General features: G+C 35.5%; 1 protein-coding gene across 10 annotated transcripts in view; it reads right to left on the reverse strand.

Moving 5' to 3' along the window:
• Positions 1–25199, reverse strand: part of CSPP1 (centrosome and spindle pole associated protein 1) — a 107288-nt gene that overhangs the window by 27875 nt on the left and 54214 nt on the right. For 7 of the 10 annotated variants that reach the window (XM_088799384.1, XM_088799386.1, XM_088799381.1 and 4 more), the window contains 8 exons: positions 24714–24835; positions 24241–24319; positions 19180–19309; positions 17373–17520; positions 8246–8398; positions 4449–4561; positions 1099–1248; positions 550–696 (listed from right to left, as the gene is read on the reverse strand). In XM_088799384.1, the coding sequence (XP_088655510.1) occupies positions 550–696; positions 1099–1248; positions 4449–4561; positions 8246–8398; positions 17373–17520; positions 19180–19309; positions 24241–24319; positions 24714–24835 (1042 nt within the window). The remainder of the gene's footprint in view (positions 1–549; positions 697–1098; positions 1249–4448; positions 4562–8245; positions 8399–17372; positions 17521–19179; positions 19310–24240; positions 24320–24713; positions 24836–25199) is intronic. The other 3 variants (XM_088799388.1, XM_088799391.1, XM_088799387.1) reach the window with 1 other exon arrangement.

A 25199-nucleotide genomic window follows, 5' to 3' on the forward strand; every position in this document is an offset into this window, starting at 1 on the left:
TCTGTCTAGTAACTTTGATCCACGCACTGAACTGGGAACATGAACCCTCCATCTCAGAGACACGGACTTAAAACCAGCCTCTGGTGAGCCATCAGTTTTTCTTCTGAAGCTTGCAATCCATCGTGGACAAATGTGTACACAGAGAGAACAAATTACTAGATAAATGAAAAACTTTAAAGGACGTTACACAATTCAAGCCCAACTTTTGTCTTACTAGATTCAGCAGACAGAAAATTACTCTGACAAATTGACAAAAATAGGTTTCCCAACACTTGTTCTCAATTTCTGCATTGCTCTTGTCATGAACGGTTCAGAGGGTGCTGGTCCAGACCCTGGGAACAAAACGAAGCTGCCTAAGTCAGCCCATTCCATTCAAAGCAGGGACACGGGCTCCTATGGAGGCCCAGTGTGGCGCCAGCCGCAGCGGTCGGCAGAAGTGAGGGCCTGAGCACCTCCCCTGCTCTCTCCCTGAGGCTACCAGCTCCACAACGCTCAGCGTGAAAGTGGGTTAAACTATAGGCTTAGCTGACATTTTTGTCTGAAATTTACCTTTGTTTCTTCCCCAATTGTATTTTCTCTTTCATAATAGTGCTGAAGTTGTAGGTTATGTTTTTCTTCTTCTTCTTTCTTCTTTCTTTCTGCTTCTTTTCGTCTTTCTTCAGCTAACCGAATAAGCTCTTCGTTTTTTAGCCTTTGCTTTAAAATAAAGAAAAAAAATATATGCTCCACACATACATCCTATAGTCCATTGAAAAATTTGCTGCCTGATTTGAAATAAAGAGATGCAAAACTGAAGATATAGATGATATAGTGTTCTAAAACATAAAGAAGTTGTACGCTTAACAATAAAATGTCAGACACCTTTTAGAACATTCTTAGTTAGCTTGAACTATTTTTTGGCTTAAAAAAAGTCATCACTTATCTCTTTTCTTAACTTACTCCTTCACATATAATACCCAGTGAATGAATACTGATCTGGTAATTTCTAAATATACTCCACAACCAGTCTCCTATGTAAGTAACACACATCTTTTCAAATCAAAATAAAAATTTCCCTTCCAAGCTAAGTAGAAAAATAGAGTAGGAAGAACACGGCACCTCCTCCTCCTTCTCCCTTTTCTTTTCCTGCTCCTCTTCATACTCTTGCTGGATTCGTGCCCTCTGTTCTGCGAGCCGTTTTTCTTCTTTTTCTTCTTCAATTCTCAGTCTCTCTCGCTCTGCTTCCTCTCTTTTTTTCTTTTCCTCAATCTAAAGAATCAAACCTAGTTATTTCTTTGTAAACTATTGAAAAGTTAGAATACCACTTAGTTTGTCTGAGTATTGTATGAATTCAACATTTGTATCCTCTTTTTGCAAGTTAAATTAAGCTCCTAAATATTTCAGTTTGCTGTATTTTATTAGGGACGCTACGTGATGTGATGCTAAGAGCTATGCGTGACATGCCAGCTCCACCCAAGACTTACAAACTATGTGTGACCTTAAGAAACTCTCCTGTTCAGTTTTCTCATCTGGTAAAAAGAATTATTAATGTCTACATCTCAAAAGAGTACTCAAAGAATTGAAGTGAAAAATGTATGCAAAAAACATAAGAGTTCCTCCAAAAACAAGGTATGCAGTACATAATCCATAATGACGTTATTCTGTAACTATTGCTACTATATGTCTCAAAGTTCCTTGGCTTTATAAGTATCCTGAAACAACAGTAAAATCAATATTTTAGCATTCAATCATTTTTTTATGCAAGAATCCCTCCCTAGAATAGAATGCCCTTTCTTCTTTCCTATCTACTGACAAGTTGTAAGGTGAAAGAGGAGTTTAGCCACAGGGATTCATAATTAAGTTTCATCTTGAATGCCACCTGGGTCACTCAGTACTGAATACTCGGGGGATATTCAAAGGCAGGCCATTCAGGTCCAAGATCTGAAAGGAAGGCAGCCCTAAGAGAGAGTCTACGTCCTCCATGAATGAAGCAGGGCAGCAGAGGTGCTGGTACTCACGATACTGGCATCAGGTACCAACAGATTTTAGTTACTCTTAAATATGGATTGACTGTGGCTACCTAGATTTTTACTGTTCTCGTCTGCATTGTCTAGCTTCAAGACTGTTATATCTAGTGCTGTCCATCTTTTGAGCTATAAGAACTTTCATCTTCTTACATGTCCCGTGATTTCACATGCTAGGGCTTCTTCCATTCTTCTTTCACACATCACTATTAAATATGCACAATCCTAATATTTAGTACTAAGCAGGGTGCACAGAATCACTTCTTCAAGTACAACATACTTAGAGAAAACATCATTTCTGATCTATACTCGTACAACAAAACCTCACATCGGACATTGTTCCCCTTTGTCTTACTCCATGAAAAAAAAAAGCCATCATCACAGGGTCAGTTCTCCACAAAGTTTCCCCGTCAATGATCACACACCCAGTGAGCCCACGGAAATACCATCCAACGGAAATGCCACACAGTTCAACAGAAAGGGGAAAGCTATATGCTGGGTGAGTGGTTTTTAAACTGCATGATACAAAAGTGCTTCAAGGGTCATGCAAATATTTTATTAAATGTATTCTTTTTAAAGCTGTAATTTAAAATGTTATCTAAACATTCACGTTATTTACCAAATTTTAACCACACGAAAACTTCTGCTTCCTGAACTTGACCTAACGATCTAATTATTTGTGCAGACACGGAGCGAAGGCGACTCTGGCCATCCTGGTGAACATTTTACAACATTTCTTTTAACACTTAAGTTTGGGGATCCTTCTTGTCTAGCACTATACTGTTGATAATAATAATAAATACCATAGATACTAAGAGGCAGCTACCAGAAAACCTGCAAGCACCATCTGAGAGCAGTCCACCCACAGGCACACTGACGGTTGGCGGGGAGACCTGACAGCTGAACTCCCTCTGAAACTAACCCCATCAAAGTTTCCTCCATCACTGGTGTTTTTTCCAGAGAGAAAGACTACTCCTAGAGCGCCTAGAAATATTAAGTTCGGAAGCTACAGATGTGATAAAGTCAGGGGACTTGGGTTCAAGCACTGGCCTTACCATTTGCTAGCTCTGCCATGACGCTTGAGACTTAACCCGTTTCAGTTGCGTGTCATAAAATAAAATATCTTCCTCAGCGAGTTTTGAGGTTTAATGAAATACTATCTGTTAAAGAATCTTACAAACAATAACAGGCTACACAATTGCAAGATTTTGTTTATTTATTTACTTCCGGAATTCTACCCTAGACCATGCCAGCACTCACTAAGTACAACAGGAGTTACTTACATTTGGACTTGCTGTCATTATGGGCCCCATCCCACAGGGTCTTTCAAGTTCAACAAGTGACTCATGACCCTCAATCTGCTGCTGCCTGACTTCTGTGGCCAGTACCCTGCGGGCCTCGTACTTTGGGCATGTCTATTCATTCTGTCAACGCGTAGGAAGGGTTTCCATCCACTTCCACTGTTACCACTCTTAGTAAAATGCCCCTGCTTCCAATGTTAATCCTCCAATAATACACCCTAAACATTGATGCCAGATCAATCCTCCCTAGCACTGCACCTATTATGCCCCTGCTGTATGTAGGAGTCCACAATAATTAGGATCAGAAAGATGGTATGTTTGAGGAGAATCTCTGTAAGAGGAATTTAAGAGGTTGGTATTGGATACGCAGCCTTCAATGTCAGACTAAGGAATTTGGACAATTCCTGTAGGAAAAAAAGCTACAGCCAGGTTTTTGAGTAAAAAAGAATAACGTGTGAAGTCATTCCAAAAGATCAATCACAGGATTAATCTGACATGGGATGTAAATGTCGGCGGGGAGGGGAGGGAAGAAGAGAAGAAACTGAGTCCCTCAGGGGCAGGCCTCTCGTCCATCTCAGGCTCCCTGCCCACTGGGTGGGGACAGTATGGGAGCTCAGCAAGTCCCTGCTTCATAAACACTGGGTGCTCCAGTGTCTGCCCGTGGGCATTCCTATTTGTTTACATACATACATGTGGCAAATAACTGCAAAATGCGATTACATCTCATTTTTATTTATTTACAATCTATACTATTGAGTCAAGAATATAAAAACTTTTGGAAAAAAATTATTTGTTTTCTACCAACACTTAAGTTTCTAGAAAGACTAATTCTATACCTAATAGGTGAACATTTTATTATGTCTTTCAGTTTTAGAAATTTCATCACTCTTGAGCAATTAATGATTTAATAAAGTCTAGAAAACATTAAGTCAACTGATATACCTAGCATGTCTCCTGATTCCTTTTCAGATATGTGACATAATCAATTTTAGTACCTATATCATATATATATATATATATATATATATATATATATATATATATGCATGGCATTATTCTTTATCCTATGGATAAAATCTTTCCAAGTTTAGTTTGTTAAAACTCTTAATGAAACTTTGAAACTATGACCAAACAAGTATTTCACCTGAAAACGAAGAAAATTCTTGTATAATTCTTGCTGTTTGATCTGAAGTTCAGTTGGAGGCTCACCAAATATATTTCCCCGAGCAAAAGGAGAGCTCTGTGTTTGCATATGACCTTGAAAGAGAAATATTGCAAAAACATACCATTAGCCAATCCTTAGAAAATGTAAATTAAGTGTTAAAGAATGAAAAGTTTGCTACTAAATTCATATTTTGAAAAATTGTGCCAAATACAGAAGTCCAGAGGTTATAATCAGAAAAGGAAGGCTGAAATTAGAATCTGAAGACCAGATGAAAAGCAATGAAAGAAAAATTGTGAAATTAAAATAAAATTAACATTACTAATAAAATAGTTGAAAAGTCATCTATAAATAAATACCTACACCTGAAAGACATCAAGAAAACATAAAAGCTAACACCAAAACAACTCTGATTACAGCAAAGGCTTTAAAGTAAAATTTATGGAAAGGAAAAAAATATGTTTAAGTTCTTATGTATATAAATATCCTTTCCTTAGGAATACTGCTTAATTATATATTAAAATGTATTATGTATACATATATAAAACAATGTCTAAAATTGTTTAAAAAAAAAATCAGTAATTCCAAAAATCTTCCCATCCGTGGTTAAAACAATAGTTTAGAAAGTCAGATATAAAAATATTTTTTTATAAATTAGAACTCCTTTAATCAAAAATTTTTATTTGAAAATTCTGGGATAGAAACATGAATAATGAAAGTATTATCTATTACCTATTAGTATTACACATTCTGGGAAAGGAAAAAAAATATTTCGTAAAAGCAACTTGAAAAATAATTATACCCCAGGAGTCTCTTTGAACGCAGAAAGAAAAAAAAAAATGTTTAAATTTAAGTCTCACATAATGTTTTATATAATTTTTTATTTACTGACTCATTCTTTATACCATCAATCTAAAGCATTTACTTATCTCACTCATGTATTTGGTGTAGACCAACTGCTTTGCAGTTTGGCTGCCGTTTAGGTCTCTTTGCTGCTGTATTTAAATTTATTAGTGCTTATTTGATTAGGTCAGCAGAAAGCCAAATCAATACATACACATTAAAATCTTATGGAATGGTAGAAAAACTGAATAGCACACAAAATTGAGTGGTATGTTTCACTTTAATGATCATTCAATTTCTAAGCCTTTGGGGCAATTAGAAGAGATATTAGAGACAGACAAGTTTTCCTAAAAGTATATAAATTATAAGATAAAACCACAGGAAAATGCTTGCTCTGTACAAAGAAAATGGAAATGTATCCAGGCATCATAATAAGCCAAAAAATAAATTTAAGCCAAATTAGTGTGGACTTCATAAATATGGTTCTTCAGCCAAGAACCACAAAGTAAAAGAAAAAAAATAAACATTACGAGGGGCCTCAAAAACAGACCTAATGCAAACAAGACATTAGAGAATAATGAACCTTAAGCACACATTATAACGTTAAATTTGCAGGTACAGTCACGTTCCCTAAGGCCTTTGAAATATTAAATGCTACATATGCATGCGTACATGTACACACACGTATATGTATGCACAATACATATATGTGCATACGCACACACACTCATACACATATATGATGGCATAGCAACAAATTAGGTAACTTTGGATAGGTTCTTGCATTCAGAAAGTCTATTTTAGGTTAATTCTTAGGGAATGAAAGTTAATTTAGGGAATTTCAATTCACACAAAAAAGGAGGAAACATTGAGAGTGTACAGAAAGGCTACAGACGACAAATCCTGCTGAGACTATTCAAGTCATCAAGTTTGTGCTCTTTCTTGGGATGGGGTTATGGAAACTGTTCATGTTTTGCTTGGTAAGCAGAGCTAAATGCCTAAAAGTGTTATTACTAAGACACAGAAAGTGCTAGGCTGAGGCAGAACTATAAGCAACACTGTGTGTGGAAGAAAAGAGGAGAGAAAGGGTCTGTAGTACTGAGATCTCAATACAAACTACTAGAAGAAAAAGCAAAGGAAGAGAAAAATGATAATCAGAAAGAAGCCAAAATTCTCTCTTAGCAGCAATAATACGAAAAGGTATTTTGTTGCTCCTATTGCACATTGAATTATTACAGACTGAGAGTGGGAGCCAAATCAATAATTTCATCAAAATCAAAAGTTCCAATTTTAGTGCTCCAAAAATCACAACTGGACCTACTGGGTAAAAGTCTGTTGTGGATCAGAGTAAGAAAGCATTTTCTAATAACTAGAGATCAAAGAGTGGTACAGGCTGCCTACGGAAACAATCAACCCATCTCTTGAAGCGTTCAAAAAGGTTGCAGGAGCAGGCTGACATCAAAGGCTTGCAAGATGCAAGGCTAGGATTCTAATCCCAGTTTCCCATTTAATCTGCCCATTTGGCCAATAAGTCACATGAGTTTAAAAAAATTTTTTTAAGTCAGGGCTATTCTAGGACTTCCTAATGTAAAGTTCTTTTCTAGTCTAAAATTGAAACTTCTGTGAAAATACAAAAACAGAATTTGTAGTAAATAAACGGCTAATTTTATAGACATCAGCTTCCTATGATTTTTACATATGTGACATTTTCATATATATTTGATTAAAAAAGATGATGACAATTTTTCCTGGCAAGTCATAAAGAAAGGTATAGAATAATTTTCAATTTATAGAACATTTAATTGAAGGATGTTGCTTAATAGCAAATCAAATATATTTGTTTAAGAAATGGGGGTCAGACAGAGAAAGACAAACACCATGTGATCTCACTTATATGTGGAATCTAAAGAATAGAATAAATTAACAAACTAATCAGAAACAGTCTCAGCGATACAGAGAAAAACTGAGGGCTGCTATATGGGGGGGGGCGATGAGGGAGAAGGTGAGGGGATTAGAAAGCACAATTGGTAACCACAAGATTGCCACGGGGATACGAAAGTCAGTTTGGAGAATGTAATCAATAATGTCGTAAAGATTTGTAGGGGGTCAGATTGGCACTTGTCTTATTAGGGAGACAACTTCCTGGACGGTGTAGATGCCTGATCACTGCACTGCATACCTGAAGCTGAAGCTGAATAATACTGAATGTCAACTAAAAAATATATATACACACACATATATAGATATATATAGTCAAAGGATGTTGAGTACAGCATAAGGAATAGAGTCAGTGGAATTGTAATAGCTGTATACGATGTCAGAGGGGTAGTAGATTGGGGGAGACGGGTTATCACTTTGTGAGGGGTATAAATGTCTAACTATTACATTGTTTTGTACACTTGAAACTAATGGAAAAAAAAAAGGGTGGGGGATCTGACCAGAGATCAAATTAAATTTTTAATTATTTTTAATTATTTCATTTCTTTGTACATTGTGGTTTTACAAGGGAGGGCAAAGGATTACAAAAGAAGCAAAAAGTGAATTTCATCGTACAATTTGTCATACCACATCGGATACCTCTCACTAATTCAAACAGTTATGGGTATAAGAAGCAAACTGTGTAAGTGTAAAAAGACAATTCGATTTTAAGCAATGCCTTCCCACTAGCAAAATAAAAATGTTGTCAGCAGCTAAAACACGTATAAGCAAGTTACAAAGCTGAGAAAAAGTTATTAAAAAGCCAACTATATTTCCCTATTCACTCTTTTAAAATACCTATGGAGGAAAGATTTTGTCAATAGCACGAATAACATTATGCTTCCTGACTCAGAGTAACCAAATTTTCAAAATTAAAATAACTTTGTCAGAGAAACGAAGAGAAATGTTACTGAACAACTTTAGAAAGGTAAAAGGAAAAATAGAATGTGATTAAAAACCTGAGTTTTTATTTGCAGAATCTTCTAGGTGCTCAGGATTTGAAGTGGCTAAATTTTGGTCTAGTGATACAACAGCCCTTTTATCTTCGTATGTTCTCGCATCTGGATTATGGTAGGCATCTATATTTTGTCTGTGCATCCTATTCAAATCAGCTGAGAGGGAAAAATAAGCCATTTATTTCAACAAATACATTTCTATAATTAGTATGCTTAATACATTTTCTTAAAGTAGGGAAAATGAGAGAAAAACAATAGGACAGAGCTGGAATAATTCAATGATATATTGGTGCCCTGAAAACAGAAACAAAATTATCAAAACTTAAAATATTTTTTAAAATAACCTTACAAAATAAACTCGAAATCAGCAGAGAACTTAAGAATATATAGATCTTTGACAACCCATAAAAAACTGCATTTATATCTATGTTACTACAGAACATGGAATCTCTTTAATACAGAAAATATTGCAACAATTCAAAACGAGTCGTAGTGAAATTTACCCAACATCAGCATTCCTAATGAAAAAAATATATCATGTGGGGTTTTAAAACATATCCACTAATTCTTTCACAATCTTCCCTTAAAAGATAGAGCTCAATGCCCCGCCCCTTGAGTGCGGGCCAGAGTTCATAACTCACTCTGAATACAAGATTGCAGAGTGATGGTATATAACTTCTCCAAGGTTACTTCATAAAAGACATTATGGTCTCCACCTTGCTTGATCTACTGCGCCACTCACTCTGAACAAAGCCAGCTATCATATCACAAGGATACTGAAGGGGCCCAACGGAGAGGCCCACGTGACCAGAAACTGAGGCCTCCTTCCTGAGCCATGTGAGAGCCACATGGGAAATGGACTCTCCAGTCCCAGGCAAGCCTTCAGATGACTATAGCCCACATTCTGACATCTTGGACTGCAACGTCATAAGAGACCCTACGACAGAATCATCCAGCCACATACAAATTACTGACCCGCAGAACTGCAAGATAATAAATGTTTGTTATTTTAAAACATGTTGGGGTAATTTGTTACCCAATGACACCACATATACATGGCAAAAATCTGAGCATGTAGGATTGGGTCAAACAACCAGTCATCTTAAAAACAGACTTGAATGACTGAAGAACACAAAAGGTTTAACAAATAAAAAGTAGTTCTCCACAAACAACTTGGATAGTGTGGCAGCAGTAAAGCAAACAAATATGGATATAAGAAGTATTTATCAGGGAGCCTGTTATGTGCAAGGATGTACTGACCATGAATCACAATGAGAACACCGGACAGAACATGGCAAGTAACATGTGAATGTTACCAAAGAGAAGGAGAGTTCAGAATCAGGAAAGTTCACATCCTGTTGCAACCCTTAGGACAAGGTGGACTTAGACACTGGATAGGAGATTCAACAGGTGAAGATGGGGGGGGAAGCACAAAAAAGAAACAACAATGTGCACAAAATAGCTCCAAGGGGGTAAAACATGAAGAGTGTTCTGGCACCATCAACGTAGTCCTGCTTGACAAGAGCACAAAATACACGTAACAGAGCAATGAGAAATAAGACAGGAAAATGCAAATTGGGGGCCTATTCTGGAATATTCTACAGCACAAGCTGATGAGTCTCAATTCTGTTCTGCAGATGGTAGTGGAGACCGTTTGCTAGTATCTTCTATCACCAGAGTGCAGTAATACATCAAGCTCACTGCTTCCAGATAATGCCCACAGCTGCGGCTCTGTTACCAAGCTAGTGAGTGCTTAGAGAATGCAAGCTCATTTTGCTATTCACCTACACAAACCATAAATTAAGACACAAATAACCTACAAATAAGCAAATACTATGATAAGCTTCAAAATCAGTAACATGTTACAATTTACTATTGTGATTACATATGGTCCTCTCAATTAGAATAGTCAATATATTTATATAAAAGGAAAATTAATTTCAGCAGAGTACACAATTATTATTTAAGATTTAAGACTATCAGATTCAATAATCAAAACAAATCCATATTCAGTTTTATTGGAAAAAATGATTTGTCAAAAAAAAAAAGAATCGGTCACTCCTTGTCTCTTTCCATGAGGTAGGCCAGTAGCAGGTTTAAATTCAGCTAAAACAATGAAAAGGAAAAAGCCATTTTGGTCAAGAACATAATTTGCCAACTGCAAAGATGTCACTAAAAAGGGGCCTTTATTTCAAATGTAAGTCATCATATTTAATATAAAATTGCTAGCATTACAAGAATTCTACAATAAACAGAATTACAAAAGAAAATGTCACAGACTCACGAGTGGGAAAAATAATTCCACTCCTTGAACCAGGCTAAATTTTATGATACCTACAGGTAAACAAAACATAAATAGTACTTAATTTTTCTCATTCCTTATTTTATAATCTTTATTTTTTAATCAACTTAAATGAATATTTTGAAATTAAAATTAACTTTACAAATTAGCTGCTCTTTGTACTCTGGTAGAAAATACCGAAAACATGTTAAAGAAAAAAATTAAGATACGTTAACTATTACTATAGGCCCAGTATTATTCAGAAATTCATGGCTGACATACTAACGCTTTCATAATGAGTCAATTCAGAAGGTTAAAGAAAATTTCCAACTCTGGCACTACTACTAACACATATTTCAAAATTAACCTAATTTAAAATAGATATACTTACTTACAGAGATAACAGTCTTTAAGAAAAATAAAAACTATAACTGGTGGTCCATAAATCTCACAAACTTAAAAACACTGTAATAACACAGTATAGTCTCTGAACAAAACTATACACTCGAAGTGAATAAAAGCAAGCTACCTGGAAAATGGCCGAATATTTGGAAATTTTAAGAACTCACTTCTAAATAATCAGTGGTTCAAAGAAAAATTAGAAAATTGAATTGAATGTAAATGAAAACACAACGTGCTGAAATTTGTGAATACACTTAAAGTAGTACTCAGAAGGAAATTTAAATACATTTAAGTTTTTAAATACATTTATTAGGGGGAAAAAAGATCTCAAATCATAACCTAAGCTTCTACACTAAAAAATTAGAAAAAGAGGGGTGACGGGTGGCTCAGTTGGTTAGAGAGCGGGCTCTGGGCAACAGGGTTGCCGGTTCGATTCCCACATGGGCCAGCGAACTGCGCCCTCTGCAACTAGAATGAAGACAACGACCTGTTGCTGAGCTCCCAGATGGCTCAGTTGGTTGGAGCGCGTGCTCTCAACCACAAGGTTGCCGGTTCAACTCCTGCAAGGGATGGTGGGCTGCGCCCCCTGCAACTAAGATTGAACAACGGCAATTGGACTTGGATTGAGCTGCACCTTCCACAACTAAGATTGAAAGAACAACTTGACTTGGAGCTCATGGGTCCTGGGAAAAACACACTGCTCCCCAATAGCCTCCTGGAACTACACACTGTGTCCCAATAAAGTCCTGTTCCCCTTCCACAATAAAATCTTTTAAAAAAAATTAAATTAGAAAAAGAGAAAATTAAGCACAAAGCAAACTAGGGAAGAAAATAATGAAGAGCTAAAATCAATAAATTGGGAAGAGAAGAACAAAAGAGAAAATAATTAGTGAAAACAAAAGCTGGTTCTGTGAAAAGACCAATAAAATGAATAAATCTCCAGCAAGACTATTTAAAAAAAAAAAGGAAAAATATAAAATTACAAATATCAGGAATGAAAAAGTTATCACTGTAGGTCCTACAGACATTAAAAAAATAATGAAATATTAACTTTATGCCAATAAATTCAGAAAGCTAGATGCATTCTAGCTAGGTAAATTCTAGCTAGGTAAATTCTAGCTAGGTAAATTCTAGCTAGGTAAATTCTAGCTAGGTAAATTCTAGCCAGGTAAATTCTTTTATTGAAACCACACAAGAATAAATAAACTCAATATCTCTTTATCTGCTAAAGAAATTGAATTCATAGTTTAAAACATTCCCTAAGAAAACTCCCAGCCCAGATGGCTTCACTCGTGAACTCTACCAATAGAAGAGAAAACTTCCCAATTCAGAGTGTGAGGCCAGCATTATCCTGATACCAAAACCAAACAACATTGTAAAGAAAGAAAAACAGACAAATATCCCTTATGATCCCAGATGCAAAAATGTCTAACAAGATATTAGCAAATCAAATTATGTAACACGTAAAAAAAGACAATACAATATAACTAAATAAGGTTTATGCCAGATGAAAAATTGGTTCAACATTCAAAAAAAGTCAATGTAATCCACCACACAGCAACAGATTAAAAAAGAAAGACAAGATTATCATTAGAAAAGATGTAGAAAAGCACTTGACAAAATTCAACATACACTCATGATGAAAATGCTGAGCAGGAAAAGGGAGAACGTCCTAGACCTGATGAAGAATGAAAGCTACAACAACCTACAGCTAACCTTACACTAAACGGTGAAAGACTAAAAATGATTTCTACCTAAAATCAGGGACAAGGCAAGGATTTCTGCTCTCATGATTTTTAAACATTGTATACGAGTTCCTAACTAGTACGAAAGGCAAGTAAAATAAGTAAAAAGCATTCAGGTTGAAAAGGAAGAAATAAAACTGTCTGCAAATAACATAATTATCTACATTAAAAAAAAAATCCCAAAGCTATACAAAAAAACTACTACAACTAATGAGTGAGTTCAGCAAGGACAATATGCAAAAATCAACTATGCTTCTAAAAATCAGCAATGAACAAATTGATATAGGTATTTTTTCAATGTGTCATTTAAAATCGCATCAAAACGCATGAAATGCTTAGGGGTGCAATTAATGAAATATGTTACAAGATCTGAAAACTACAAAGTATTGCTAAGAGAGGTTAACTAACAGTAATGAGCGGAGAGATATTCCACATTCCTGGATTAAGACTCCATACTGTTAAGATGCTAGCTGTCCCAAAACAGATCTATAAAGTTGATGCTATCCTAATGAAAATCCCACACAATTTTTTGTTGAGCGTGAGATGCTGATAGAATTTATATGAAAATACAAAGGAAATCAAGCTGACAAAACAATCTTGAAAAAGAAAAACAAAGTTGGAACACTCCACTTCTCAGTTTCAAAACTTGCCACAAACCTACAGTAATCAAAAGAGTGTGACAGGGGTGGGTATAAGGACAGACACCAGGATCAATGGAACAGAACAGGGAATCCAGGAATAACATTATGGTCCATTGATTTTCACCAAAGGCACCATGGCTATTCAATGTGGAAAATGTTCTAAAATTGACTGTAGCACAACTCTGTGAATATACTGAGAACTACTGAACTGTACACTTTAAATGGCTGAGTTGGACTGTATGGGAATTAAAATCTCAATAAAGCTATTTATTATATATATATAAACAAAAACAGAAAGACAAAGAAACTCAAATTGCAAGAGACTAAAGAGGCATGACGAGTGAATGCAATACAGCATCCTGGACTAGAACCTGTATCAGTTATTAATAAGGGCATCTGAGGGGAAACTGGTGAAATCCAAATCAAGCCTATAATTTAATTAATAGTATTGTACTAATTTTTAGTTTTGATCACTGTGCCAAGATTATGTAAGATGTTAACATGAAGGGAAACTGGGTGAGGAGCACTCTCTATAATATCTTTGCAGCTCTTCTCTAATTCTTAAATTATTTCAAAATAAAGTCTTTTAAGAAAACACAAAGAGATTAGCACTACGTATGTAATAGAACGGCTAAAATTTTAAAGACAGACAATTTCAAGTGCCGATGGAAATTCAGAGCAACTGGAAATCTCGTGCTTTGCTGGTGGGGACGCAAAATGGCACAACCACTTTGGAAAAAGGTCTGGCAATTTCTTACAAAGTTAAACAGACACTTAACTATACATCCCAGCAATTCTATTCCTAGGCATTTATTTACCCAAAAGAAATGAAAACTATGTCCATACAATGACCTGTAAGTGAATGTTTATAACATCTTTATTCATAATGGCCTTAAACTATAAAAAACACAAATGTCCATGAACTTGTAAACGGATAAACAATTGTGGTACCTCCACACAATGGGATACTATTCAGTAATAAAAAGAAATAATCTACTGACATATACAACAACATGGATAAATCTCAAAAACATTATACTAAAAGAAAAATGTCAGATACAAAAGGCTCAGAGGTTGGCAAGGGTAGAAGTTTGGGTAATTTGTAAATGTTCTGTATCTTGATTGTGGCAGTTACTAGAATCAGTTGTCAAAACTCATTGAATACACTTAAAAAGTATATTTTATTGTATGTAAATTGTCTCAATAAACAACATAAAAACAAACATAAATCAAACTTGGGAAAATACAACACAGGAGAGAAATAAAAATACATAATCCACTATATGAAGAAACGCTTGATCTCACTAGTAATTCTTTGGTCTTTCAAATTGTTTTTTTTTCCCTTGGTGTATTTTTTTAAGCTTCTAACATATGCTAGAGTCACATAACATCACCATAATCATGATACAAAACAGTTCTATCACCCCAAAAGCCTCTATCATGCTCTCTCTTTATAAAAGTTACTCCCTCTCCGCAGCCGCCACCCCTGGCAACCACTGATTCATTCTCTATCCCTGTAGTTATGTCATTTCAAGAATGTATGGGCATGTAAACTTTAGAGAAGGGCTTCTTTCACTTCGCATAATTCCTTCGAGAGCCTTCCAAGCTGTTCTGGGCATCAATAGCTCATTCTTTTTTATGACTGAGTAGCATCCCGCTGCATGACTGTACCACAGTTTGTTTATCCATTTACCCATTGAAAGATATTAGAATGTCATCAGTTTTTTATGGGATCTTGAATAAAGAACTTTAATGAATAAAGAACTGAGAAAGGCAAACGATTTTAAGAGTGTACAACTAATAAAACAGAGAGGTATTTACTTTAAAAGGGTTGATGCTATGTTACAATTGCATGGGTAATAGATTTTAATATTTTATTAATAGCTACTTTCCCTTATAAAAAGATCTTCCTTAGAGAGCTAAGATAAGGGTGAACATTCAATTTTTTAAATTTCTTTGTAATAAAAGATCAAAGAGAAAGCAGGAATAATTCGAAAAGCCAGAAGCTGAATTAAAGTTAGCCTGCGTGGTATAGAGGTTATACGGTCTTGGTCATCACACAAAGTAGAACATTGTTTTTTACTACACATTTCAAATAGAATAGAAAAAGTATGTTCCCTGCCTCTCTAAAATATAACCGCCACATACAAAATAGACATTCTTTATGTAATGAGTTTACTTGCTTTGGAAATACCATTAAAAAGAGCTCCAATGTATTTGATAATATGGTGCACCTTTTCTATTTTATGGCCTGAATGGAGCATGAAATAAGCAAACTAAATATTTCCACTAAAAATGAGAATCTCAGAATAGTTTGCTCCATTACCATTAGACCAAGCAATTCTAGAACAATATTTTCTAATTCAATAACCCACACTTATCCTACTGACTTCCAGCAATTAAAATACACACAGAACATCTTAACTGTATTGCCTGAACTAGAAATAATCTTAGAAGCAAGCTGGAAAGTTCTAGGGAATTATTCCAGTGTTTCCCCAAGTTTCAGTAATTTAAACACCTCTTTCCTGGTAACTGGTATGTTTCTATCAATTCACAATTTAAATTTATTGTAGCAGCGACGGGCTAGATGCTTATCGACCACACATCCTCCTCCTGGGCATAAAGAAACCTGAGCATCCCAGCCTCCCATGTAGTTCAATTAGAACCTTATACGAGGTCTGAACCATGGAACAGGATGAACGTGCTATTCCTCCACATCTAGGCCAGACCCCAACAAAATTCTCCACTTGTTCTCCCACCCCTGGGCCCTGTCTGCACAACCAGAAGTGAAGGAGTGACACGATGCAAGAGGCCTGGATTCCTGAGTCACCTCTTGGAGGAGAAAAAACCCAAACTGCATCAGGATGTGACAGGTGGGACAAGTAAAGGAATACTGCCTTAAGCCGCAGCCTCTGAGAACTGGGGGTTGTTTGTTACAGCACTTTTTGTTAAACACCTGGACTAATACCTGTACTTTAAAAGGAAATGTTATAGCACTATCCATAAGTGGAAAACCAGTGTTTTTTAATATGTATTCAAATAAATATTTAATCTTTAAGAAATGTCTATTTATACATCACCTAAAATCTCATCTACAGAGTAAGAATCTTCAAAACGTTGAGGAAAGTATTTATGAGGTGAAGCTAGGAAAGGAAAAGAGTTATCTTATTATCTTAAGTGGGCTTCAATATCTTCTATAAAAAGCCATTTTTAATAAAGAATCAAAGGCATAAACTTAACTCTAATAACTCAATATAAAAAAAATCTTCTGAATGTACCACTCAACTATCCTTACAATAATGAACATGAAATCTACATTTTTACCCATTTTAATGGGTTTCTACGATTCACTCCTCATTTCAAATTTAACAATTTTCAAAAACCCATTCTGTTCGCTCTACTTTCATTCTCAGCTAAAAGCTAATCGTAGAGGATCCTAATATACATAACAAGCTGTATAACGTTTCTCTTTTCAAAGTGCTTCTTGTATGATTTCTAGATCAAGTATTTTTGAGAGCACATAATTAAAAGATAAATCAATGTAATTCTGCAACCTGCCGGAAAATTTCTGAGATCAAGTCTTTACTTTTCAAAGGAGTCCTTGCATTGAGCAAGTATATGACATATATGAATTAAACACAACATCCCATGTCACACTATTCCAGATCACTTAGTTTAAAGCTATCTTACTGGTTTTTTAAAAAAAAACACACAAAACTTATAGTAAGAGTTTTGTTATTTCTACTAGGAAAAATTTTTTAATTCTAACTACTAGTTTGGGTAAAAATTTGCCAACTAACATGAACTTTTCTCTGCAACTGAATTATTATCATCAGAGGATGAACAATTTGTAATAAAAACAAATGACTAGTCTTCTGAAGAAAGGTTTTCTAACCTGTTATTATATTTATTATCAAAATACTCTTTTGCATTAAGCCACATGAAAAAGAGACTTTGCCTTACAGGCTATGATTCACACTTCTTTCTACTCCCCATTCTTTTCAAAAGTTAAAAATAATTTCATTTCTTTTAAAAACAACACATCAGTGGAAGTAACATACTTATCAGATTTCCCTTTGCGTCCCTGAGAGGAGCACCCCCGCCGCCTTTCCCCCAGGGGTTGTAACTTCTCATTTCTGCTTCTAGTTTGGCTTCATATTCTTCCTTTTCTGCCCGTTCTTTCTTCCTTCTTTCTTCTCTTTCCTGAATCTTGACAACAGAGGAAACAGTCACAGTAAAGCGTAACAAGTATTCTGATACAAAAAGTTTGTTTTAATATCAGGTTTATTTTATTTTTCTTATTACAGAAAAAGACTGGAAATTTTTTCAGTGTGCTTCATTCTGAAATTTAAAATCAAACATACATAATACCCAATTTTAAAACACTTCGATGGCCATTAGTCCTTTCCAGCCATTGATGCCATTTTGGACTAAACCAACTCCTCCCTCCCACACTCACGGTCCACCTGAACCACTCCCTCCCTAACCTCACAAATTCCATGAGGACCAATAGGATCTCCCTACTTTCCTTTCTCATCTACCCTTTCATGGGACCTGGCAAGCCACAAACTACTCCACACTCCTCACCAGAACCATCTACCCTGGGCAAACTCCATTCCCAGAATTCCTAGAGATGCAAAGTTCAAAGTTTTTAGGGAATGCTGGGCTACTTAAAGAACTTTATGACAGCAAACAAAACAAATACAATCTTATTATCATCATCAAGTATAAGTACAGGTTTGTTTTCTGGAGACATATGGATAGGCAATAAACAAGTCGCTTTGGAAGCAACCACTCCAGCAAGGCCAAGGAAATCATTACACACATAAAATAAATTCTAGAGAAAGGAAATTTAGTTTTGTCAGTGGTTTTTAATAAGCTCATTTGAAAACAGACATAAATTCAGTCTTTTGTTTTGTAGAATACTAACATAAAAAAAATAATGTTGGCAATTCTATACCTTTAAAAACAAATCCATCTTTCAAGAAGGTTGCCCATGTGAAAAATGAAAAGAAGGAGCTTTAGAAGAAATCTAGGTGGAACTTCATAGAAAAGTACCTCAGGTGGACATAAACCTACCAAGAGTTCCGGGGTCCTCTCAGAGATATGGGTATTCCCCCCCAAAATCCATACATGTGATACAGTTTACTCTTCAGTAAACTCTCTTCAAACATTACAAACTACAACAGAACCCATTATTCTCCTCCCTTAAAAGTAGCCTACTTTTTTCTGTCTTAGTTCATTGCCTCATTATTCTCCTAGATTGCAACACTCAGAATCCCCTGCAAGCACCCTATGCTTTCTCATCCCCTATATCTAAGTCCCCCCACTGAAACCCCAATTGTCTCTTGTATATCCCTCCCATCTCCCCACCCCCTACAAAGTTTCTCTGCCACATCTCTTTCCCAATCGCCTACATCGCAACCAGATATCTTCCTAAAAGCCTAATTTGCTCACATCAACTACTCCTTTCACTCTGGTTTAAAATGTCCTCCCTCTGGCTATCCAAAACAGGATGCAACTGAAAACCCTTATAACTTGTCCTGCACAATCTAGCACAATCTAACACTCCAGCCCCTTCTCCCACATCAATTCTATTCCCTGAATATACCAGGAATTTCCTGTCTAGTCAGTGTGTATCGCAGCTCAACAACCAGGTGAATGAAGCCCTCCTACCTGCCCAATTATTCTCCCTATCCTTTGCTTCCAACAGCGTCCCAGTCGATCTACATCACAACTTAGAGTGAATTACACATAACTGGTATCTTTGCTCTGCTCTGCCACATTCAGTTCTAAAGGACCACTGTGCTAACACGCAAAGTGATCACGTGAATGAACAAACGAATGACCCAACCCATGAACGAGTACCTGCTGCTGCAACGCTTCCTGGTAAGACTGAAGTGACTGCTTTGGAGGCTTTGGTTTATCTTCAAAAAACAATCCTGAATTTACTGCTCGATCACTTGCCATTCTCAACTCGTTCTGTCCAACCATATTCCTACATCAAATACACAGTTAATAATTGGAATCCATTTATGATGAAGCAAGAAGAAAATGCAACACTCCTTTGCAATAGCATGGCATATAAGTAGCACATTTAAAAACGGGAAGAGAGTTCGTTTTCTGTAGGTCAAAGAGAAATCCTCACGTTAATGACTCCTTCCTAAGATCTTCCCCCAGCTCTGCTTTCACAATTCATGAAACTTTCAAATTTACTGGACCTATTTCTTGACTTAGGTGGTAGTTTCATGGGGGTGAAAACACCTTGTGATAATTCATCAAGCAGTATACATATGGCTTACACACGTTTCTGAATGCACACTAATAACAATACAGTGGAAGTCCATCAAATAATATAACCAATGATTTACTTAATAAATACACTCAATATAAAGTAATAGCATCCTAGCCAATTTATAAGTAAAAAGTCTGACAGTCCCAAATACAGCAAAAATTTTTGAAAAACTTATAAAAAAATCAAAAAAGGAAATATTTAAAACATTACGGTTATATAAATTTTAAGCAATAAAGTGTTATTTGCCTTTAATACAACACGTTTTTAAGTACAGGAATGTAGCCACTTTGCAGAAAACAATACATTTTAAAAATCTGAATTATAAAAGATAAATATTGGTTTTATAATAAAATTATTATTACAAAGAGACTACAAAAGGCACCTCATTTCCAAAAACATCATTATCACTTTAAATCTGAGTTTCCTTTGTGTATTCAACTCACCCAATGTATTTACAATCTTTTATTAGGATAAACAGACTTGTTTGTTTGTATACACTGTCACGTTGGATTATGAATGGGTAAAAGGAAAAATGAGGAGCCCAGAGCAAATGATTCCTAAAAGACCTTATACTTTTTCATAGCAAGGAGCTCTGCGTGTATTAATGAATAAAGAAGGTTGAGAAGGCTTATCTGAGTGCTCATCTAAATTAATCTCTCAAAGCAAACTGGCTATAAATTACATGGTGGATAGATTCTCTCAGTATCTGTTTCACAAAGTTTTCTTCCTGTTTGTCTCTTACCCCTTGCTCAAGAATCCCAATTCTTGGCCTTTATTTACTGATTCCGCCCTGGCTCCAGTAGGAGAGCCTGGCTCCAGAAAGAGAGCATTTAGGTAAGTATGTACAGCCAGATCAGGATGGGAAGAAGAGAGAAAAGATAGGGGTAGTAATCACACATCTCAATGATTTTCAGGAACTATATGGAATTGTACAACCATGTCCACCACCTAGTAGTTTTAGAACTTTTCCATAACCCCAAAATATCCCTCACACCAATATGCAACCAATCCCTACTCCCACACCCAGCCACAGAATCAATCAGAAAGTAGCCTGCTTTCTGTCTCTGTAGATTTGCTCTTTCTGGATATCTCATACAAGTGGAAACAAACAATATAAATGGATTGTTTCACGTATCGTATTTTTGAGTTACGTTGTAGCATACATCAGTAGTTCACTCCTTTTTATTGCTGAATATTCAGTGTTTCATTGTATGGACATATTTTGTTTATCCATTTACTAGTTCATAGACATTTGAATTGTTTATGCTTTTTGACTATCATAAATAATACTATTATACACATTCACACACAAGTCTTTGTATGCACATATGTTTTCATTTCTCTTAAGTATATGCCTAGAAGTGGAATGACAGTGTTGCATGTTAAGTATATGTTTAACTTTTTAAGAAACTGCCATGTCCTGCAACTGCCTTTTATATATTGATTTTGTATTCAGCAATTCTGCTAAAACTCCTATTAACTCAAGAGGTCTGAAGAGCATTTAGCTAAGTATGTACAGTCAGATCAGGATGGGAAGAAGAGAGAAAAGATAGGGGTAGTAATTATCTTTTCTCAATATTGAAAAGAGGTCTGAAAATGGATGGTGGTGATCATTGCACAACAATGCAAATGTACTTAATGTCACTGAACTATGCATTACAAATGCTTTAAGTGGTTTTATGTGTATTTACCACAATAAAAAAATTGAAAAAAATTAAGATGGTAATACTAACTAAACAAATCTATAGATTCTACATAATTGCTATCAAAATCTCAACCCCCTTTTTGCAGAAACTGACAAGCTGATCCTAAAATTCACATGTAACTACAAAGGACCTAGAAGAGCCAAAACAATCTTAGAAAATAAACAAATTTGGAGAACTCATACTTCCCAATTTCAAAACTTATACTACAGTGCAACAATAATCAAGTACTACCAGTATAAAATAGGCATATAGATCAATGGAAAGGAAAAGAAAATCCCAGAAACAGACCCACATAAATACGTCCAACTGATTCTGACAAAAATGCAAAAGCAATTCGACAGAGGAAAAATAATCTTGTCAACAAATGGTCCTGGGAGCCAATGGACAACCATAGACCCTCTCCTCCACCCCCCCAAAACCCAAAACACACCTCTGAGCTAAGCCTCTACAACGTTTAGTGGGGAAACAAAAATAGGAGAAAAATCTTTGGGACCTAGGCCTAGGAAGAGTACCGAGGACTCTGAAAGCACGATCTATAAAAGGAAAAACTCATACACTGAACTTGATCAAAATTTAAAACTTTTGCTCTGTGAAAGACCCTATTAAAAGGATAAAAAGACAAGCTGACAGAAAATATTTGCATACCATATTATCTGACAAATAACTAGTACTTAAGATACATAAAGAACTCTCGAAACTCAGTAGTTTTAAAAACAAAAATTCCCATTAGAAAATGTACAAAAGACATCAAGAGACATTTAACCAAAAAGATTTATCGATGGCAAAGAAACACATGGAAAGGTGTTCAACATCATTATCATTAGGAAAATGTAAATTAAAACCCCAATGGCGTATCACTACACACCTATCAGAATGGCATAAATAAAAGTCACAATACCAAATGCTGGTGAAGATGTGAAGAAACCAGATTCCCAACACATTGCTGATATGCATACAAAATGGTATAGCCTTTCTGAAAATAGTTTGGAAGTTTCTTACAAAACTAACCTGTAACTACCAAACAACATACCACACAACCCAACAATAACACTCCTGGACAATTATCCTAAAGAAATGAAGGCTATGTTCATACAAAAATCTGTACACAAATGTGTATAGCAGCTCCATCCATAATAACTTAGATGTCCTTCAACGAGTGAACGGTTAAACTATGGTACATCCATACCACAGAATGCTCCTCAGCAATAAGAACAAACGAACTATTTATACATGCAACAATCAAATCTACAGAGGATGATGCTGACTTTAAAAAGTCAACCCCCACACAAATGGCCAAGAGATACATGAAAAAATGCTCAATCAAGTTCACTAGCTATTAGGGAAATGCAAATCAAAACCACAATGAAATGCTACCTCACACCTGTTAAAATGGCTATTATCAACAAGACAAGTAATAACAAATGTTGAAGAGGGTGTGGAGAAAAAGGAACCCTCATACACTGCTGGTGGGAATGTAAATTAGTATAGCTACTATGGAAAACAGTATGGAGAGTCTTCAAAAAATTAAGAATAGAATTACCACATGACCTAGCAATCCCTCTTCTGGGTATCTACTGAAAAAATCTGAAAACGTTTATCCATATGATTCACGGTGGCCAAGACATGGAAACAACTATCTGTTCTTCAACAGATGATGGGATAAAGAAGATGTGGCACATAAATACAATAGAATACTACTCAACTATAAGAAAAGATGAAATACTGCCATTTGTGACAACACGGATGGATCTTGAGATTATCACGCTAAGCAAAATAAGTCAGACAGAAAAAGTCGAAAACCATATGACTTCACTCACATGTGGGATATAAAACTGAAAGCAATAAACAAACAAGACAAACAAACAAAAAAATCATAAGACCAGTTGAGTGATTACCAACGAGTGAGGGGGAAGATGGGGTGGTAGAAGAGGGTAAAGGGGCTCAAATATATGGTGATGGAAGGAGAGCTGACTTGGGGTAGTGAACACACAATGCAATAGACAGATGGTGTATTATAGAATTGTATACTTGAAATCTATATAATTTTATGAACCAATGTCACCCCAATAAATTTAATAAAAATTAAAGAAAAAAGTTAGCTATTATTAGATAATTCCATTGATACAACACTCTTAAAAAGTGATATTGTAGAAATGGAGAAGAGCTGTTGCCAGTGGCCAAGGAGGGAGCACAAACAGCAGGGAACTGGGTATGTCTATAAAAGGGCACCCTCATAAGGGATCCTTGTGGTGAAGGACGGGTTCTATATCCTGACTGGATCCTGTGTCATATGTCTGGGTTGTGATATTGTACCATAGTTTTGCCACGATGTTAGCATTGAGAGAAACTGGGTAGAGGGGACACAAGATGTCTCTGTTATTTCTAACAATTCCACCATGGGAATCTACAATTATCTCTAAATAAAAAGTTCAATTTAAAAAAACGATTCTCTAGAGGTATATTTATTGACCTGAAAAAAATGTTTATGATATACTATTAATTTTAAAAGCAGATTATAAAACAACATATAGGATATAATATCATTTTGGTGTGTGTGTGTCTATTTTTGTGAGTTTGCGTGTATACTCAGAAAGACTTCCTGAATGCATATTTAGCTGTGGCTCTCTCTGGCTGAAGGAAATTTTAGGTGATTTCAATTTTTTGCAGATGTTTGTTTGTCTTTTATTTATCAATAATATGCACACAAGACTTTTGTAATGAGAAAAAGTGATGTTATTCTTAATTTTAAAATGTGCTTTCTAGGAAACATTGACTTAAAAGCAATACTGTGAACATAATGGTTACGCAATAATTAGAAATGAAAATGTTGTATCTGTTCTGAAGAAAAAAATAATGAGTTGAGCAATATAGGTTCTAAGGAAGACAAATTAATCTTCAAAGCAACTACTGTTTTAACTAATGACTTACATAATAGGTGGTGCTGGCTGGTGGGCGACGGGAGCGCTAACATAAGCTGCAGGCTGTGCTCCCACCATTCCTGAGCCATCTTAAAACAAAACAAAAACAAAACACACACACATTTATTCCAGAGTACCCATTTAACAACAATTATCCCTAAAAGAAAAATCACATACTGAATATGTGACCCAAGGAAAAAAAATTCCTATTTCCTTCTGGGTTAGGAGTTAGCAGAAAAAACAATGCAAGAAAATGCAACATAATTATTTGTTTCAATCTAAATAAAAAGGAAATAACTATGAAATATAACTGAGTTTTAAAATAGGGCAGGTTATTAAATCAACAAATGTACAATATTTGAATTAAGTAAAACTGCTTTTCTCATTTATGTATTTTTGCTTGTACAAAAAACAATTTTCCTGACTGAACCACTGGAAAAAAATGTTTACCCTATAGACTTATACACATACAAGATAACTTACAATAAGCAAGACCGGGGTCCAAAGTATTCCTGGCTCCATAAAAATAGTACGCATCATCGTAAGGAGTTCGATAGCTAGTGGCCAAAGGGGGTAGGAGGGGAGGTGGAGGCAGAGGTGCAATCCTGTATCAAAAAAAAAAATTGGAAAATGTTCCATATTTCATTGTAATTTTTTAAAATCAACATCATTCTTTTGCAAAAATGTTACTGAAAATCTAATTACTGCTTTAGAAAAGGCTACAATACTATGTAAGACAAAAAAAACAGATTTGTTCCATCAACTAATATCTAATTAGTCACTATATGCGAATATTGAACAAATATGGTCCCTGTCCATGAGGAATAATACAGAAATAAACAGACAATTACAGCAAAGGACAGTAAATGAAACCATACAAGTAGACACGGAGTGCTATAGGAACACGGATCAGGGACATTTAAATCACATAGGGGAGAGGAGGAGAGCCTAAGGAAGCTTTCTAGAAAA

The sequence above is a fragment of the Rhinolophus sinicus genome, chromosome 7 (assembly GCF_057876585.1).
Source record: "Rhinolophus sinicus isolate RSI-liver-muscle chromosome 7, RSI-T2T, whole genome shotgun sequence".
Classification (NCBI taxonomy): Eukaryota; Metazoa; Chordata; class Mammalia; order Chiroptera; family Rhinolophidae; genus Rhinolophus; species Rhinolophus sinicus.